Genomic DNA, 20,720 nt, shown 5'->3' with positions numbered 1-20,720 from the left:
CAACCTAAGTTTGCTACATGTTTTTTAGTATGATTACTTGTTGTTGACTGAGGAGAAATTACGCCTATTCTTGAGGTCTTTGAAGCAGTAGTGGGAGATATGAGGATGGTGGGGGAGCAGACTATGATGACAGGGGGGAGGTGTGTCACCAGTTCCCTATGTTTGAGACAACACACTAATCATCATGTCCATCTCACCACGGGCTCCAATTACTTACCAGATGCTCAAACAATGATTTCCCATTCCACCAAGGAACCTTACAGTTACCAAAAGACAGATGGCTGTATTTTATCTTTCCCTGTGTCTACAGAACAGGCCTGTGTGAGAGAAAGGCCATTATACCAACGTCATGTTACACTGACTGAGAAAAAGTCTAACAGGAGAAAATGCCTTAAAGTCTTACAGTACCTTCATAATGAGTTCAGTATTGCTTCATTCAAAGAGTATTTAGAGTAGGAACACACAGGAACTCAAAGGGACATCAGGTGAGCTTGTTTATTGAGGCTATGTACAATAGCGCTTCATCACATGATCCATCTCTAGAACTGTGTACAACATCCCTCTTACAAAAAAAATCTCAACAGCAGAAAGCCATGACACTATGTTAGTATACTGTGAATCATAGGGAGATACAGATCAGGAGCGTATGAATGGGTTTAGAGTACAGAGTTACAACAGCAGCAGCAGTAGTAGTAATGGAAGTAGCAAGACAGGCCAAAATTTGTTTTTGTTTTCTCTCCTCATGAGCTCAATTCCAGCCCAGGGGCCCCAAGTTACCTAACGGTCAGATACGGTTTTCAAGAATCCCTTCCTGATTATCACTTTTGTCTTCATTTCCTACAAAAATATTGCACAACAATCTGAATATACAACAATTGAAGAGATATCAACAAGTAGCAGCCAAGCCAGTTTCTACAAGAGCATCACGTCTATTGCACAGAATTTTGTTTTGCTTTCTTTCCCCTTCACCCCTTTTCTTTCAGCTCCTGTCTGACTGAACCCCAAGGACCTCTTAACCAGCTCTGGTCCTATGCTGAAGCAATGGCAGCACAGCCACAGAAACGCACTGTGATCTGAATGAGTCTGTTGAGAATAGAATAGAAGTCATAGGCTGTGTCGAAGTCTGTCTTGCCTACTAATCACTAAAACTGCATACTGTGTACTAATCGTACTACATACTATTTAGAACATACTGTTTAGTACAAACGTATGCAGTCAGCAACAAATATCAACATACTACTCACCCATACTGAGAAGGTGTCATCGAATGCGCAATCACGCTTGTTCCCCGCCATTTATTAATTTTTGTAGAGCGTGTCCACTATTCTGATTATCAGTTGTTGTCGAACACACATGGGTTTGAAAAGACAATTCTCTTCCTCAATAGTGTGCAGCGAATTCTACTAGATAAAAAAGCCGAAATGAGTATGACATCCGGGCATTTAAAGTATACTAGATTTTCCAAATTTCACATACTATAAAACTTTCTTTTTTTGCATACGCAAACAGTCTACTATTTAGGAGTATAGCTATGGGTATTTGGACACACCCATAGTGATCCTATCCAGAGGCTTTCGGTCCCTTGAGAAGAGAATTATGCTTTTCTTTATGATCTAAACCAGTGCTTTTCCTCCTGTGCCTTACAACAGTTGTAATAGGTTTGTATGGAGTTGGTCTGTGGCCGGTCATGATGACATCACTGTATTGGGGTACACCAGTGGTTGCATTTCTGTAGAGGGTTTGTGCTGGACTGTATATACACATAAATAGAAATGGACATACATTCGTCCATAATTGAGAACAACTTTCAAAGGCCAAGAACTTTATACAATCACAGCCTAATTGCTCAGCATTTATCAACCAGACCCCACATCCATCACCAAAGCAAGTAAATAAAGACAGATATACATACAATAAAACAAAAAGATATCCATGTGTTCCTGTATCTTATACAACAACACTCATTAACCTAATAAATGCATTTTCTGCCATAAATACATAAATACTTTGCGTCTATCAATAAGAATTTGAACAGCAAGCATTTAGTCTCAAGTAACATGATTGGATAAAACCACCACTACCACCATATTTGAGTTGAGTTTTAGTTCAGGGATATTATATCCATAGAAAATAAAGAATTTGGATAGGGGGGGGGGAGTTGGACAAAACAGGTGCTTAAACAAATAACAATCAATTTTCTAAATTATAAACTTGAAACAAATATTACCTCCCCCCAGAAGACAAAGGAGAAGAAAAAAAAGGAACAGAGAAATAACATGTACAGTTAATATGCTGGTTAAACAATGGGTCATACATAGTCAAACATGTTTGGCCTCGGTGGCATAAACAAACTATTCAATTTCATTGAATTATCACATGAGCTTGTAGTTGCAGAACCTCAAAAAAGTCAAAAAGAAAAGGAAAGTCATGGGTGATTTCAAAAATTTGATTATGCATTAAGTAAAAGTGCTCAGAAACAGAAGATATGAGTGACATGAAAAGTACATAATCTGAAACAAAACACATTTTCATATGGTCGAGTATTTCTTTCTCCATTTCCACACTAATATTTATTTCCTTGCCCAAAGACAATTTAGATAAAAACAGAAACACATAGCTCCTGCTATGGTGACCACATTTTGATTGTAAATCTTCTGCAAAACGGAAAAGCGGTTGCTGTAACTTTAAGTGATAAAATATCAAACAGTTACATTTAAAACATTGAATACAAACATTTAAGCTCACATTTACAAGCGATAGGAAAATAGAAGTTTTGTTTTCAAGGTGCCTTGTAAGGAAAACAAATTCATCAATGTCAACAAAAGCTAAAATAGCAGGTAATATTAATGTACAGTATTTTTTCAAATTTTACTGAATCCAAGCACTTACAGATTGACCTGGGAGACTGATCCTCAAAGCCAATTCAAGCAGGTCACCATTTAGCTTTCCAGCTTCCCTTTAAAAAGTATAATTTTTGTAAAACTAGGACAAAAAACAAGAATGAATCGCATGACCGATTGGTTTACAAATCAACAATTGCACCCTCACCAGACCAACTCAGCTAATCTTCAGAAGCTAACCTATACCCCACCACCCCCACAGAAAAAGATTCCAATCATTTTGCTTTAAGTCTCAAGCCCATGTCTCGCCCTCTCTAGTGGAGTGCCTCCACACAAATCTGCTCCTCTGTGATGTCATCCAGCAGCTGGGCCTCCACTGGGCTGCATATGTCACTGTCATAAACCTCTGTCCCCAGTAAGGCCTCCTCCAAGGCCCCCCCCTTGGCCTGGAGGCCATGCGGCTCTGAGGGGGAGGTGCCGGTGCTATCCACAGACTCCAGGTCCTCGATGCCTGCCCTGTAGTGGATCATGAGCAGGGTGAGAGCCTGGAGCCTCTCCCCAGACTTGGCCAGGGCGGCCGTGATCAGAGCCTTTCTCCGGGCGTCCCCAGTCTCCCTCTCCTCCTGCATCAGGGCGTTGTTGTGCTCCAGCTCCTGGTCGATCTCCTGCTGCAGCTTGTCTAGCATCAGCTCCAGCTTCTGCGAGCGTTCGTCGGTAGGCAAGCCCCGGTACAGGTCCCGGCCGATCTCTTTCACTGCGATGAATACACTGTCGTCAAGTCCTCCCTCCCTCCGTACCAGCTTGGTGCTGCCGCCAGCTGCATGCTTGGAGGGGCTGGCCCCGGCATAGGTTTCTGTATCGCTGCTCTCATTGTCTGAGATGTCAGGGGTGTGCACTACGTCTGGCACAACATCAGCCGCTTGCTCTGCCAGCCGGCTCTTGGGCACCTGGCGCAGGTTGAGCAGACGGGAGCCGGTGTTGATGATGTGGCGGCTGAGGCCCGTGGTGGCGCGGTTGATGGTGGACTTGGCCTCTGGGTCGGCACTGCGCCGGTCGGTGGCGGCCACGCAGAGAGGGTGCTCGGCCAGGCACTTCTCCTGGCACTTCTTGTGGCAGACATAGGAACAGATCATGCACTGGGAGGCAGCCTTGGTCCACACCTTTTTCTTGCAGTACTCGCACCAGGTTGGGTTCTGGAACTGGGTGTCCTGGAAGTTGTGACGCACCTCCACCAGCTGCATGGAGCTGTAGACCAGGTCATCACGGGGAATAGAGGAAGGCTGCTCCCTCTCTCTCTCCCTCAGCTCCTCGTCTGGCATGCTGGCCTTCTTCTCCCGCTCCGCCAGCCCGCCACACATCTCTGACTCTCCATCAGCCAGGTAGCTGAAGTTGAGGGTGATGTCTCCGTAGCACAGCTTCTCGTTGAAGCCCTTGTGGGTGCTGAGGCTGCGCAGGGCAGTGCGGCTGACGCTGGCCCTGGGCTCTGGGGCTTCCAGCCTGAAGGTGCTCTGGTACTCAGATGAGGACGTGGACAGACACTCCAGGGCCACGTGCTCCAGTGTCAGGCTGACATGGCCCAGACACAGCAGGCTGCCCAGCTTGAAGGGGTCTTTGCACCACAGGGCCACGTTAAGGTACTTATGGTTGCTCTCCACCTCTAACACCACAGAGGCATGGCCCCAGTGGGCCGTCCGGTTGCGGAACATGATCTCTGAGGACTCCCACATTGAGTGATCCTCCATGCTGTCTCGGGTGTTGATGGAGCTCTCAGAAACCTTGTCTTTGGCCAGGTCCTGCTTGCTGGGAGTGGAGGGGGGCGCTGGCGGCTCTTCGCAGGGTTCGGGTGGTTTGACTGCTGGCTTTGGTTCGGGCTGTTTCACAGGTGTCGTCCCAGCACTGCCTTTGTCACCATTGCTTCCTGTGGAGTGTGTTTGAGTCTTTTCTGGAGTTTTCTCAGCCCCGTTGGTAGCTTCACTCCCCTCCAGCAGACTTTGGGATTCAGAAGAGGCGGATGTTAATTTAATGTGGGGTCTAGGGGGCACCGGCGGGCGAGTGGGTGGGGGTGGAGGGGGGCCGGTGGGGCGCTGTGGCCCCTCTCCTGACTCACCACTCTTGTGTGGCGAGGGCTTTGGTGTGGGTGGGGATCTGACCGGCGACTGAAGCCCTGCCAGGTTCATTTTGCGGTTGAGGATGGGCGATATGCTGCCGAGGGGTTTTGAGGCCAGATTGGTCACAGTCCTTTTGGGGCTTTGGTTTACGGACAGGAAATCCTCCTTGGCCTCCGCGCTACTGCTAAGGGGGTTAGGCTTGGGGTCCACAGTCAAGTCTTCAAACTCACAGTCCCTGTCTTTGCTGTCGGATATGTCGGCGAGGGTGGTGATGGGGGCCGGGTCCTCCTCGTAGCCCCCCGACGGAGGAATGAAGCTGGGCTCCTCTAGCTGGCCCAGCCCCTCCTGGAGTGCTCCCAGGCCCACGGTGGGGCTCTGGTGACGCACAGGCCTCTCGTACAGGACCAGCACCCTGTCCCCCGCCTGCTTCAGCAGTTTGGGCACTTGGACAGAGGATGTCACTTTGACACCTGCCCAGAGAAGGAGAACATGTTAAAGTCATATTTATATAACTAAACAACATGCATTCCAGTGTTACTGTATGCTACTGATCTTATGTTACTTCAAACATTCTCAGGGATGCCAGATCATGTAGTCAGGTTTACTTATGCTGCATGGCTTTAGTGTCTTACCTCCAATGGCGATGAGTCGATCGCCCCTCTGCAGGTCTGCCAGGGCAGCAGGAGAGTTGGGAGTGACCGTCTCGATGCTGACATGGACTGCGTCACCCTCACAGGCAGGGACATGCCTGAACGTCATACCCACACTGCCAAAGGGTCCTTTGATCACCTCCGTCTGAAACACACAGAGAGAGAAACTAACCTACATTAGAACTTTCAAATTATCACTTTAAGCTTGCCATCGATTTCAGAACAGTGAAGAAAATACAGTAAGCCTTATCCTTTAGGCTACTCTATCTTAAAGTATCACAAAACCGTTAAATTGAAGAATGTTAACGGCAGCATACCCTTACAGCATACAGCAATATTAGACCTAGTTGAAGAAGTTCATTTCTAGACATTAAGTAAACACTCAGCTTCTTGTGAGGGCCTCTATTTATAGCAGAGAGAATGGTATAGAAAGAGAGATTACTAATGTTTCAGAACAAGAAGTCTGCCTCCACACTCCGTTAGACGATGGTAAAACACTGCATGCTAATTCGGAGGGAAAGGGAGGTCTGCAATTACGGGCCAATTTTCCACCCCTGGAGTTTACCAGATGCCTCAATCACTGTCACAGCACACTGAGCACAAGTCACGTATCCCACCATATACCTGTTGTGACGTCGGGGCAACCTGCTTTGTGTCTCCCTGGGCCAATGCAACATGACAACGTGTCGCTATAATGCAGTGCTTCTAACGTAGGAGTCCCACCTATTCTATGCAGATTCTCATAATACTATGTCATCATGGGACGATTCCAATTATCAACATGGTGTACACACCAACAGAACTATAGAATTGTGGAGGAAGTTGATGCCTGTCTGATCTTGAATGAGAGGTCAAATGAGATGAGACTGATGGTTGAGGGAGGAGAGGAAAGGAGAGGGTGAAGAGGGGATAGGGAGGAGGGGACGTGGTCTGGGAGACAGAGACGACTCAGACTGAGACGAACGACTGTAATTTCCCAGCTGTCATTTGTTATAATTCTCGAGGAGGGCACTGATCGAGTTAGAGGTGGGGATGAATAAGCAGATGATCTATACGAGCTGGCAAGCCAAAGGGGGTTTGATTCACTTGAAGCTGAGAGATGATTTCAAACCTTGGATGGGATCCTTTAGGTGAAATTTGGAGATAAAACGAGATCAAGCCAGAACCTAGGCTACATGTGGTTCTATCACAATGTAACACGGTAGGCAAGAACAGATCATAATGGTTTCAACTTCTATTAAATGTTTCTGGTATCATCAGAACAAAAGCTGTATCTTTACGTGAAAAAAAAAAAAAGTTTATTGTTGCACAAACATTTGGAAATCAAACGATTGTGCAATCATACAGCATTGCTGATTATCTTGACTATGTTCACACGTGGTTTAAAAAGACTAGACTCCCTGCGGACCTGTCATCTTTCCGCTGTTAAAGCCACTTTCTACCACTCTAAATTTCAAGCCTCTGCCTCTAACCCTAGGAAGCTCTTTGCCACCTTCTCCTCCCTGTTGAATCCCCCTCCTCCTCCCCCTCCCTCATCCCTCTCTGTGGATGACTTCGTCAACCATTTTGAAAAGAAGGTTGACGATATCCGATCCTCATTTATTAAGTAAAATGACACAGCTGGTCCTGCTCACACTGCCCTACCCTATGCTTTGACTTCTTTCTCCCCTCTCTCTCCAGATGAAATCTTGCGACTTGTGACGGCCGGCCACCCAACAACCGGCCCGCTTGACCCTATCCCCTCCACTCTTCTCCAGACCATTTCCGGAGACCTTCTCCCTTACCTCACCTCGCTCATCAACTCATCCTTGACCGCTGGCCATGTCCCTTCCGTCTTCAAGAGAGCGAGAGTTGCACCCCTCCTCAAAAATCCTACACTCGATCCCTCCAATGTCAACAACTACAGACCAGTATCCCTTCTTTCTTTTCTCTCCAAAACTCTTGAGCGTGCCGTCTCTAGCCAACTCTCCTGCTATCTCTCTCAGAGTGACCTTCTTGATCCAAACCAGTCAGGTTTCAAGACTGGTCATTCAACTGAGACTGCTCTTCTCTGTGTCACGGAGGCTCTCCGCACTGCTAAAGCTAACTCTCTCTCCTCTTATTCTTCTAGACCTATCCGCTGCCTTTGATACTGTGAACCATCAGATCCTCCTCTCCACCCTCTCCGAGTTGGGCATCTCCGGCGCTGCTCACTCTTGGATTGCGTCCTACCTGACAGGTCGCTCCTACCAGGTGGCGTGGCGAGAATCTGTCTCCGCACCACGTGCTCTCACAACTGGTGTTCCCCAGGGCTCAGTTCTAGGCCCTCTCCTATTCTCTCTATACACCAAGTCACTTGGCTCTGTCATATCCTCACACGGTCTCTCCTATCATTGCTATACAGACAACACACAATTAATCTTCTCCTTTCCCCCTTCTGATAACCAGGTGGCGAATCGCATCTCTGCATGTCTGGCAGACATATCAGTGTGGATGTCGGATCACCACCTCAAGCTGAACCTCGGCAAGACGGAGCTGCTCTTCCTCCTGGGGAAGGACCGCCCTCTCCATGATCTCGCCATCACGGTTGACAACTCCATTGTGTCCTCCTCCCAGAGTGTAAAGAACCTTGGCGTGACCCTGGACAATACCCTGTCGTTCTCCGCTAACATCAAAGCGGTGACCCAATCCTGCAGGTTCATGCTCTACAACATTCGCAGAGTACGACCCTACCTTACACAGAAAGCGGCACAGGTCCTAATCCAGGCACTTGTCATCTCCCGTCTGGATTACTGCAACTCGCTGTTGGCTGGGCTCCCTGCCTGTGCCATTAAACCCCTTCAATTTATCCAGAACGCTGCAGCCCGTCTGGTGTTCAACCTTCCCAAGTTCTCTCATGTCACCCCGCTCCTCCGCACACTCCACTGGCTTGCAGTTGAGGCTCACATCTACTACAAGACCATGGTACTTGCCTACGGAGCTGTGAGGGGAACGGCACCTCCTTACTTTCAGGCTCTGTTCCTACACCCAAACGAGGGCACTACGTTCATCCACCTCTGGCCTGCTAGCTCCCCTACCTCTACGGAAGCACGGTTCCCGCTCAGCCCAGTCAAAGCTATTTGCTGCTCTGGCACCCCAATGGTGGAACAAGCTCCCCCACGACGCCAGGACAGCGGAGTCACTGACCACCTTCCGGAGACACTTGAAACCTTACCTCTTTAAGGAATACCTGGAATAGTATAAAGTAATCCTTCTTCCCCCACACATTTTTTTTTTTACAAAAAAGGTGGTTGTCCCACTGGCTATCATAAGTTGAATGCACCAATATGTAAGTCTCTCTGGATAAGAGCGTCTGCTAAATGATTTAAATGTAAATGACTGACAGGAATATGGTGTGGACAGCAGTTGTTGTCAGTCCTATTACCTGTCTCTAAATCCTGTAGACCCAGGAACCTGCCTTTTCATTTGAGACTTTCCCAATTCATTTAATGCAGGTCCCTGCCGCAACGCTTAACCAGATCTGGCCACGTTGCACCCCTTCCTAGAATGCCCTAACGACATTTAAAAGCCAACAGGTGTTAGTGGGGAAACGATGAGGGCTGCAAAGCAAATAAAACACTGTTTAAGTTCAACTAACGATATACAGCAGCTGTAACGAGAACAAACTGTGCACAAGAGCCTTTAAATCGTCAAGATATTGCCATGTTAGGCTACATTGTGCATAAGTCAATGAAGAAGAACACTTGTGTATCTTTGAGTAGCCATTTGGTAGTCTCTCGTGAGTAGCTGGCCGCACAAGCAATATTTGATTCTGGGTTCTGACATAAAAAATTGTATTTGTGTGAGAAAGTATATGTGTCAAAACTCTTCCATCAGAGTTGACAGCATGGTATTGTCATAATTGAACAGGAAACGATACATATTGTAGGTAAGTCAACTATGGGGGCCAATCTTGCCAAAGAAAACAAGTTTTCCCCCCTTTCTAAAATGGAAGAGGCCAGTGAGATTCAGAAGAGGGTCTGAAACCACTTACAGACAAATAAATAAAGCAATTCAAGCTCAACAAGTAGCTGGGCAGAGTGAATATCAAGGCTGCTGCTGCTATTACTGAGGCTAATATCTTCTTTGTGCCAGGAGAGGAAACGCTGTGTGATCTAAACCTGAGGCTTTCATCAGAGAATGTCTGCCTCTGAAAGCACTGCACTCCACTTCAGTCGCTGGTTATGATGCATGTCAATTGCAAATCACACACACAAGGCTGCGACTGACAATAGACAATTGAACATCAGATCGAATGGCCTGCTATACACTGCTATAGTCACTAAGCAAATTCAATTGAGTGCAAACCATCAGCTGGACCCCTCATGTGTTTCAGCATCCATCCTGTAGAAATACTGATCTCTGAATTAGCCATTCAGTCAGACAATCCTAAAAAACATTCGAACAGAAACGGTTTTCATGGTACTGCACCAGTAGTTAGTGTTCCAACGTATCAATACTTTGTGATGATAAAGTTCAGCAGGTTAAGGAGGGTTAGGCTTGATGCTCATCTCTATGCCTTAAACAGATTTCCTACACATCCTAGTAAGACACTACACAAAAGAAGAAAGCAGAGCAAAGACTCTTATGACTGTTCTACAGCAACACCCTGAGAGAGACATCCTGTGTGTCAATGTCACCGTTTTCCCCAAAAGTAGGGAGGGGCGACTTCATCCTAACACGCTCACAGAGAGGCGTCATTGAGCAACAATTATGGGTGACTTGCAAGGATGAACGTCGACTAAAGGAAAATTACGGAGGAGACGGTGGGAGCGGCGTAGGATTTAGCCAGGCCAATAACGTCAGGAAGCAGGTAAACAGATGCTGCCTCTCACCAGGGCTGTGGCGTGCAGCGCCCGCTCCACGTCAATTTACACTGCTGCTGTACACAGTCCATATAGATCAGCACGGCTGGCCCACATATGGCCTCTGTGTCATTAGCTAAAGAGGCCACACACACCTCCCTGAGGAGGAATATTCATTCATCAGCATAACTGTCCCCTCGAGCTGTGTGTAGAACATGCTACCATCTTGCCTTGAGTGACATGCTGTAGGGTGACGTAACACTAAAAAGCTTTGCAGTTAGATGACAGTCGTAGGCTTCAGCAAAATTACACAGGGTAGAATACATCTATCACCATGCACTAAGCTATAATGAATGGTAATCTTATATTTTTCTGTAAAGGTAGTACGTTTGGTGAGTCAACACCATTTATGACTAATACAATGCCACTGCATCCTTTGTTCAGTTACTGGTCACAGGGTCCCAAGTAAACTACAGGAAGCATCACACTAAAAACCACAGTGCACCCACAAACACAATTGTATGCTCTGCTAAGCTAACATTGCCTTAGAACAAAATGCATAAATACATCAAATTGTGCACTGCAATTGTAAACACAGGCCATCTGAAACTACATCGGCGAGAAAGAAATTACCCATGTAGCAGATGCCAAGAGATTGAGCAAATATGCCAAGTGACATCAATGGTTGAGGCACATGGATGGTTTACTGCAGAGCGTGTGTGTATGTGTGTGTAGGTGTTGAGGGACAGTGATTGAAGCCATTGTGCTGATAAACACAGTAGCCTTGTGTATACACCTGCTGCTCGAGCGATGCTGCTGTCCAATCTGCCTCCTCCTCCACCCCCTGGGTCATTTGCATATGAGAGCAGTTTTTTTGTGAAGTGCAAATAGTGCACAACCCTCACACATGACGGACACTGACAAGATAGAGAACCCCTAATTCATTTAGAAATAAGAACGCTGCTCTCTCCCAGGTGCTCATTAAAGGAAAAATCCACCCAAAACCACTAATTCCAATAATTTACAGTGTTAAATAACACTAATATGTGAGAACAATGTTTTGTGTGAACAAATGTTTCATTTTGTCGTTATAATAAGGTTGGTAGCAACATGTGAAAATCATTGTAGAAATCTGTTGCAGCTCAAGTCGACTACAAAACCCACAATGCAATGCTCCATGGGCTGGCTGCAAACGTAGCTACACACAATAATACCAAAGACAATATCAGCATGTGAAGTAGCTAGCTAGCTGTAAAATCGCCTAAACAAACTGCACTATCAATTTAGTGGTCTACAATCTCACCATGTTCAACCTGCAGATCGATGTACCTCGCAGAGTGGAGTCTGATATTCGCAACGGCACCATGCAATGCAGCCTGGACTGAAGAGGCAGACAAATAGGAGAAATGTGGTGGACCCTCTGATAAATGACACATTTTTTGAGGTAGGAATATCGCAAAAATATGATCAATGGCTCATTCTAGAGAAAACAGTATTAAAATCTGACATATATGATATATGTTTTGGGCGATCTAAAAGTTGTATTCATATTAACTTCCAGTGTAGTGAGAGCGGCTACGTCATACCAGCCGGATTTCTGCCTGCTTGAACGGCAATAGCTCAAATACACATTAAAACATTAAAATGACCCTGGGAATTGATAGAACATCGCACAGAGATGCACAAAAACAATATAACATTCAAAATGGGTGAATCTTTCATTTGAAGAGTGTGTGGTCCCTGTCCCACAGCTCTCCTTCAGTGTTCTGGTCTAATGTTCACTGATGCTTCATTCAACTAACATAAGAGAAACCAGCATAACCTTTTAAAATATATTTTCAGCTTGTTAGTAATTGTTTCAGCTTGATGTTAGTATCCAAGTATTCTTATAAATAATTTATGCGTCAGTAAACAAGTTTTTGATTATTAAGAAATCAGTTGTGGTCGGTAACAATTAAGATGAGGAATAGTTTTTTGTGAGCATGGCCTTATTTCTATTTCAGCATATTGGATGACTGTCATTCATATTACATTCACCCAGCTCAATGTAACATCAATAGGTTTAGGCTACTACAAATTCAGGTATGTTTTTCCCTGTTTTGCCATTTAAAAGAAACGTTTTACAACAGAATTGGCGGAATAAATACACCCCTGATCACACGCAAACACAGTTCACATTCATAGCAGCCACATACAAACAGCATGATCATTTTGGCTGGCCATTGTATAATTCCTTCTCGCATTGACGCGCTCTCCTCCTCTCACCTTTTCCGTTCGCTTGTGGACTACAGTGCACAACACATCAGCTGTCTATGACCAGGCAAAAAAAACTTTCCAAGCCAAACCTTCACATCATAACCACTGCACACAGCCTACATCGTTGTCACCATATTAGCTAGCATCATAGTCAACATAGCTACTAGAACTAACATGTTAGTAAACCCGCTACAATCATGCAGTAGTGTACACTCAGCAAGCAGTTTAGCAGTTACACCGGTGGGCCCCGGTGGCAATACATTAATAAAACCAAAAGCTTACCTTGACTTGGAAGAGTTCCAGTGTTGGATAGCCATAGTCAGCTAGCTAACATAGCATCCCGATCTGTTTGAGCCGGGTGTTTGAGTAGTATAAACTAGCTAGCTGCATTCACTATCTCAGTGAAAGTGTAAAAAATACAAAATATAGCTAGCTTCTCTCTCTTGCTTCTCCATAATTTAAGAAATTAATATTTCAAAACTGTTAAACTATTGTCTTTCTCTTTGAGTCAACTATTCACCACATTTTATGCACTGCAGTGCTAACTAGTAGTATCTTATGCTTGCAGTACTAGATTAATTATCTGATCCTTTGATTGGGTGGACAACATACATGTCAGTTCATGCTGCAAGAGCTCTGATAGGTTGGAGAACATCCTCCGGAAGCTGTCATAATTACTGTGTAAGTCTATGGAAGGGGGTGATAACCATGAGCCTCCTCGGTTTTGTATTGAAGTCAATGTACCCAGAGGAGGACAGACACTAGCTGTCATCCAGCTACACCATGGTGCTACAGTGTGTTTTAATCAATTATTTGGTGACATGTGAATATATTTAGTATAGTTTTATCTAAAAAGGATAACTTTAATGTTTCACAATTTTTATGAAATTCACTGTTGAAGATGGTCCTCCCCTTCCTCCTCTGAGGAGCCTCCGCTGTAAGAAATTGAATAGACTGTGGACATCAATCATGGTGTTGGACAAAAACAGACCTGAAATTCAACTAATGAAAAACCATGGGTGCCAAAACTCTCCTTTCTATGGCACTTTTCTTGCTTACATTTTTTTTGTGGTCTTTTACCCTCAAATTACATTGTTTTATTATTTTATGTGGGAGCTTTATCTCAAACCTGAGCTGAAGCGACGGAGTAATCTAGTTAACATTGACTAAAAGAACAGACAGCTCTTGGTTCCTTCTCACTGAGGAGAAAACAAACAGGCAGCGTAGCAACAGTGAATGGCCAAGATGTAAATAGCACAATTTAGTCTACTGTCTATTTCAGCAAACCTCTCATATTTGTGCTGCCATGAAGAACAAATGAAAGGTTTATATGACTATTAAGCATGTATCACTGCTTTAAATACACATTCATCTGTAGCCCCATCCTCCGCTTGAGTAAGAATACAGTCAGACATTATTTTATTTTATTCATCACGTTATAGTATCTATTCAAATCTCAAAGATTTGGCCAGTTCTGGGAAATGTATTCAATAGTTTGTAGATATGTGTCTGTGTCGTCTTTGTTATTATGTAGCCTAACAAAATCATGTGAAATTCAATGAGAGCAATGTTAGATAAGCAGCAAGATAATAGATGTTCAATTGCAGCACTCCCTACTCCTTAAATTAAGGACAATGTGTAGACAGACACCATGTTCGAGAATATAAACAGCAATACCATGACATTAGGAGGAAAAAGGTGCAAAACTAGAAAGGTTAGACAAAACATCCAAAACAAATGCTTTCAGTGATTTCTCACTGTTAACGATACCAGCCCCTTTTTTTCGTACTGCCTCCAATTTTCCTTATAATACTGTGTATAGGCCAAGTAGTGCCACAGCCGTAGCTAAACGAGCTTCATCCAAGCGCCGCTCTGGTCCAGGGGGTTGCACGTGAGCAGAGCATCTGCCGGATGCTGGTTGGGGCAAACAAATCCTTTTCCCTGTCACTAGGCTGCCCAGTAATCTAATCTAATACCACATGTCAGATCGATTTGTGTATGGTTATAGGGTACAAGTCCCTGCGAGGCAGGCAGCAATTCGCTGCCATGTCCAATTAGTGGCACCATCGGAAGAGCCTTGGATGGCCACTGGCTAGGGGGTCCACATGAGCACTGTTCAAGTTGATTAGCTCCTTTAGGAAAATGCTTGGAAAGTCACAGTTGCAAATTTGAGGGCTCCTAAATGAATAATCAGTAAATAAAACATGTTGACCTCAACCATTTGAAAGGTCTCTATATGGTTTGGCTGGATTGGGTTGTTTTGTTGCTCTATAGAATGTGTGAGAGATTGTGAGTGTGTGATTGTTTTTATATGGCTGGTTATGGCTGCCTGGTTTAACAGATCATAGGGTATCATAATGGATGTTTCATAAATAATCTCTGTTTGGGATACGAAGCACTGAAATCTGGACTTTTAATTGAAGGAGAAAGCAAACATGTAACACAATTATTGTTGCCTGTAATGGTTGCCCTTTTCTCTTTTGTGAAAACTCAATAAAACTCTAATCAGTATTTTCCCCATCTCCACCGCCCCACTTAGAATTTCAACATCAGAATTGATTGAACCAATTAATGTTGTCATATCAGTAAACACTCTGAAATTAAAGTAGGAAAGAATTAATTGTCCCGATATCAATGACTCAAAGTTTATTTTTTTTATGATGCAACCTCAGGATTCAGGATTAATTACCATCAAAGAAAAAATAGCTGAGGGTAAGCAACAGATGAAATGAGAGCATAAAGTGACACAGTTACAGATTTCTGAGAAGCACAATCTGAAAACCCACCAAGTGATCCACAAGGTAATTCATCCTGAATAGGTTGCAGAATTTTTCCAGCAGCATACCACCCTGTATCCCACTGCTGGCTTGCCTAAGCAGGGTCAGTCCTGGTCAGTCCCTGGATGGGAGGAGACCAGATGCTGTTGGAGGGCCAGTAGGGGGCACGCTTGCATTTGGTCTAAGGAGATCCCAATCTCCTTAGACTGGAGGGAAGTGAAGGGGACATTGCCCTGCGTAGGGTGCTGTCTTTCAGATGAGACGTTAACGGGTGTCCTGACTCTCTGTGGTCATAAAAAATCCCTTTGCACTTATCGTAAGTGTAGGGGTTTTAACCCGGGTGTCCTGACCAATTTCCCAACCTGGCCCCTTTCAATCATAGCCACCTAATCATCCCCCTGATTGGCATATATCACTCTCCACCATGATAGCAGATGTGTGGTGAGCATTCTGGCACAAACTGGTTGCCATGCATCACCCAAGTGGCTGCTACACATTGGTGGTTGAAGAGTTGAGTTTCTCCCCTTACTATGTAAAGCTCTTTGAGCACCTACAGTAGGTGGAAAGGACCTATATAAAGTGCAAACAATTATTTTATTTCCTTTTTCTAATCTTTGACAAAGCTCGACAAAGATTGCAGTCAAATGTATGCTTATGTTTGTCTTCAAAAGGTTATTTGAATTTTCATGTTGCCACTGTGGCTTATGAAGCAGGCCGGCTTCAAAAGCAAGGGGACAAAGGAGTTGTTATGGAGACTGAGGCGAACACAAAAAAAGGTGCTCTTGGTCACCCCCCTTTCTAATTTGCACTTGCATATACAGCCTCCCCTGTAGGTTCTTCACCCACACGTAGTCCACTCAGGTCCGTTTATAGCATGTCCATTGTCCTTCACGCCCAAAGAATTATCTCTCATCAGCATCATGCTTGTGCGGTTTTCCAAAATGGAAATAAAACCACCACCTTTCATATCAGCAATTTCCTTTCAAACAGCAAAGAGAGAGGGATGGCATGACGTACTTTTTTTCTTTTCCTTATCACGTTGGTATTTAATTCTTTCTTCTTGGTCCTTTGAGCTCCAACGTGCAGCTTGGATCGCCAGGTGCCACTCAGCTCTCTGGAACTTCTCAGGGCTGACTTGCCTGATTAACCCCTTGCATTTACTCAGCTTGCCTTAGGAACTGATTGGAGCCCGCAGGTAAACAGCAACACAATGTATTAGTCTGGTCCAGCCACAGTATTAGTCTGGTCCAGCCACAGTATTAGTCTGGTCCAGCCACAGCATATTAGGACATCCCCTGCCAACCAGCTCGTCCCACAGCACCAGTCTCTCCATTTGCCATTTCATTAGCCTTCTGTTTTGGGGCTGTAGTTGTACTACACTTTGTGTGTACTATCAGAGATTTGGATCAGAGGAAATACGACCTGCAGCAGAATAAATTCTAAGAAATTAGAATGACCATTAATTTATTTCAAACTGAATAAAATTAAACTGAGAAGAAAAAACATGGACCTTGTCAGATGGAATATAAGTTGATCATAAAACTAATGTTCTCCTTCAGTTCATCTGAGCAGTTTTCCAACCAGTGTGATCTACTGGATAAGATTCATCAGCTTTGAGTCTAAGGGCTTTATTTTCAGCTAGCGTCAAACGCACGTTAGTTTGCAATTTCGTCATGTAAAAACTGGCGCACTGGCATTTTCCTGCCCTAATGCCAGGTTCGGCAATTTACCGGTCTATATCAGCTCGCTTACTTTCAGATTGGCGGGGTGGAAATATTTGAGGTGCATCTTTAAAAACATAATCCAAAGGGCTAATATCAGGCAGCGCCGACAGGGATATTTAAGACCAACCAAAAGCTGGTTTTAGAGGGACCACAGTTGTTTTAGTTTTATTTGATTAAAAACCAAGCATAGCCTCCCCTCCTCAATTAAGGCTTTTTTGATTGTTTGCCCAATGCAATCATGAAGTAGTCAAGACTATCGATAAAGGGTTTGGCTCCTGAGACCGCATGGAAATAAATCTTAATCACGAAAGCTTTATTTAAATATCATGTTTGAGAGGAGTATAACAGTGAGCTGACATTCCCTTTTTATCTATGCATTGTAGGCAGGCCCACATTATTTTAGCTATGCAGGTCCCGTTTTGGATGTGCGTAAAACCCTCCATTATCTGCGTTGTTTTAATATAATATGCCCACGGGGAGAAATGATGGTGCCTGTAAGTGTGATATAGACTATTCAAAACAAGTTGTTTCGTTTTGATTATAATTTTTCATTCTCTTTTTAGGCCTTATCAATAATGAATTTAATCTTGCTTATTGACAATGTTTGGCATGTCCATGCTCAACCATAATGCAATTTACAGTAGGCCTAGCCCCTATATCAGTGTGAATGCCATTGAAGCCATGCAATTACTTAGAACAATGTGGACGGCAAATGGGTTCAAGTTAACCTATTTAGCAAAGATGGGATAGGTCTACATTTTGTTATTTCATTTCTGTAAGCCATTTAACAAACTATAATGGCCTAACATTGGAATTGGAGTTGATTCCAAGGCAATACATAAAATAACATAAATATACAACCTGACGCAACCACATATTTCACCATGGAGCACATTCTGATTGGCCAGTGAGGTGCCAAGCCGACACCACAACTTGTTTATTCATCAAAACCCAGCCTTTTCGCGCCAACAAGTGCGCAGATAATTGTGATGGTGAAAATAGCAAAAATATTTCTGACACACCCCTGGAACCTATAGCGCTACTGCCTCCGCTTAGATTTACCATTGTGTTAGGTTTGTTACAATAGAGCCCTAAACCAAAGCCAATTCCAACAATAAATATCATTATACCAGTACTAATAAAACAACCTGGGACAATTCTGACATATAGCAGCAAATAACGTAAGGTCATTAATTAATCTAATGAGCGACGCTGTCCAAGGCATCAGATAAAGGCATTGAGCCCAATTGACAGGAAGTCAGTAATGTGGTTGTGGCGAGGTCCGTCATGCACACTATCGCCCGTCAATTCCGCCTTCACTGCTGCAAGCCCCCTTCCAATGTGAATTGATTGTAAATGTAATGATGACAACAAAACAGCCTACGAGATCTGGTGCCTGTGTCTTTAATATATTCCCACCTTGCAGACACACAGCTGTAAACAGGATTAGAGTGGGCCATTAAAAATCGGCCACACCTAGGAGCAAGGGGCTGATAACTGTCACACTGTGGCAGTCAATTTGTTTGCTATGTAACAGATATTGAGGTGACAGCAGTCTCCAATGGCTTGATCATCAACCCCACTGGATTGAGAAACAGAAAGTATTTTACCAGCTTTTGAGAGCATTGAAGCATGTCAATATGTTTTCCACATGCATTTTCTAACCATTAGTATGTGTCAAAGGCATTTTGTCCACTGAAAGGTTTATTAGGTACACCACGTTCAAGAAAATGGTTCGCTCCTACAGACAGTGAGTCACGTGGCCGTGGCTTGCTATATAAAGCAGGCAGACGGACATCCAGTTACAGTTTGATAGAACGTTAGAATGGGCAAAACGAGTGCCCTAAGCGACTGAGCGTGGTATGATCGTCGGTGCCAGGCGCACCGGTTCCAGTACCTCAGAAATGTCCGGCCTCCTTGGCTTTTCACAAACGGCAGTGTCTCCGGTTTACCGAGAATGGTGCGACAAACTAAAATCATCCAGTCAGCGACAGTCCTGTGGGCAGAAACAGCTTGTTGATGAGAGGTCAAAGGAGAATGGCAAGAATCGTACAAGCTACCAGGCAGGCCATAAACAGGTAAATAACGGAGCAGTACAACAGTGGTGTGCAGAACGTTTTTTCGGAACGCACAACTCGTCGGTCACGGATGGGCTATTACAGCAGACGACCACACCGGTTTCTACTCCTATCAGCTAACAACAAGAAGAAGCGGCTCCAGTGGGCACACGATCACTGGACAATTGAGGAGTGGAAAAACATTGGCTGGTCCGACTAATCCCAGTTCCTGTTGCGTCATGCTGATGGCAGAGTCAGGATTTGGCGTAAGCAGCATGATGGTGGTGGTGGTGTAATGGTGTGGGGAATGTTTTTCTGGCACACGTTAGGTCCCTTGATACCAACTGAGCACGATTTCTACGACCTGAAGAATTCAGACTGTTCTGGAGGCAAAAGGTGGTCCGACCCGGTACTAGATAAACTGGCCACAGTGTATATTATCACTGAAAGGAGGATACATCAGGGAATTGAATGGCTACACCTACAAGATGAAAGCTACTTAAAAATACCTGATAAACCATGTCCTTTTTGACACCCTCGCCATGTACACTACCAGTCAAAAGTTTGGACACACCTACTCATTCAAGGGTTTTTCTTTATTTTTTACATTGTAGAATAATAGTGAAGACATCAAAACTATGAAATAACACATATGGAATCATGTAGTAACCAATATTACCATTTGTCCCCCTTGAAACGCCGTAGCCACAACATAGCCAGTATACACGTCCTCAAAATAGATAATTCAAGAAATCTGTAATACATTCTGACGTTTTTGTGGAGGTTTAGTCATGCAATTTTACATCTAAGATGTTATTCCTTAAGTGAAAAAAACTAGTTGAATGACAAACACTTCATTGAAGAATCCCGTCAATAGCTCCCACTCCTGCTAGTAGTAGTATTGTTGGCCAATCACCGCCAAAAAGGGCACAGACTTCGGTTACCGAACCTCGACTTGACTCAAGAATAAATGGCGTGCGCGAATAGCCCAGAAAAAAACCTGCCCAACACCAAAGTCACAAAATTATGTCATTACACACTACCGTTCAAAAGTTTGGGGTCACTTAAATAGTCTCAACGTCAACATTGAAGAGGCGACTCCGGGATGCTGACCTTCTAGGCAGAGTGGCAAAGAAAAAGCCATATCTCAGACTGGCCAATAAAAAGAAAAGATTAAGATGGGCAAAAGAACACAGACACTGGACAGAGGAAGATTGGAAAAAGTGTTATGGACAGATTAATCTAAGTTTGAGGTGTTTGGATCACAAAGAAGAACATTTGTGAGACGCAGACCAAATGAAAAGATGCTGGAGGAGTGCTTGATGCCATCTGTCAAGCATGGTGGAGGCAATGTGATGGTCTGGGGGTGCTTTGGTGGTGGTAAAGTGGGAGATTTGTACAGGGTAAAAGGGATCTTGAAGAAGGAAGGCTATCCCTCCATTTTGCAACGCCATGCCATACCCTGTGGACGGCGCTTGATTGGAG

The 20,720-nt window shown here is 44.3% G+C and overlaps 1 protein-coding gene across 1 annotated transcript in view; it reads right to left on the bottom strand.

The window, feature by feature from the left end:
• Window positions 1-481: 481 nt before the first annotated feature.
• The window catches only part of pdzd8 (PDZ domain containing 8), an 80,931-nt gene continuing 60,692 nt past the window's right edge, over window positions 482-20,720 (bottom strand). Inside the window, exons 4-5 of the mRNA XM_045211604.1 lie at window positions 5,581-5,743; window positions 482-5,418 (exon numbers count right to left, since the gene is read on the bottom strand). Coding sequence (XP_045067539.1) covers window positions 3,155-5,418; window positions 5,581-5,743 — 2,427 coding nt within the window. The 3' untranslated portion in view covers window positions 482-3,154. The remainder of the gene's footprint in view (window positions 5,419-5,580; window positions 5,744-20,720) is intronic.

Source organism: Coregonus clupeaformis, chromosome 37, assembly GCF_020615455.1.
Source record: "Coregonus clupeaformis isolate EN_2021a chromosome 37, ASM2061545v1, whole genome shotgun sequence".
Taxonomy (NCBI): Eukaryota; Metazoa; Chordata; class Actinopteri; order Salmoniformes; family Salmonidae; genus Coregonus; species Coregonus clupeaformis.
The sequence above is the reverse complement of the archived record's forward strand: the minus strand, read 5'-3'. Positions and strand labels throughout refer to the sequence as shown.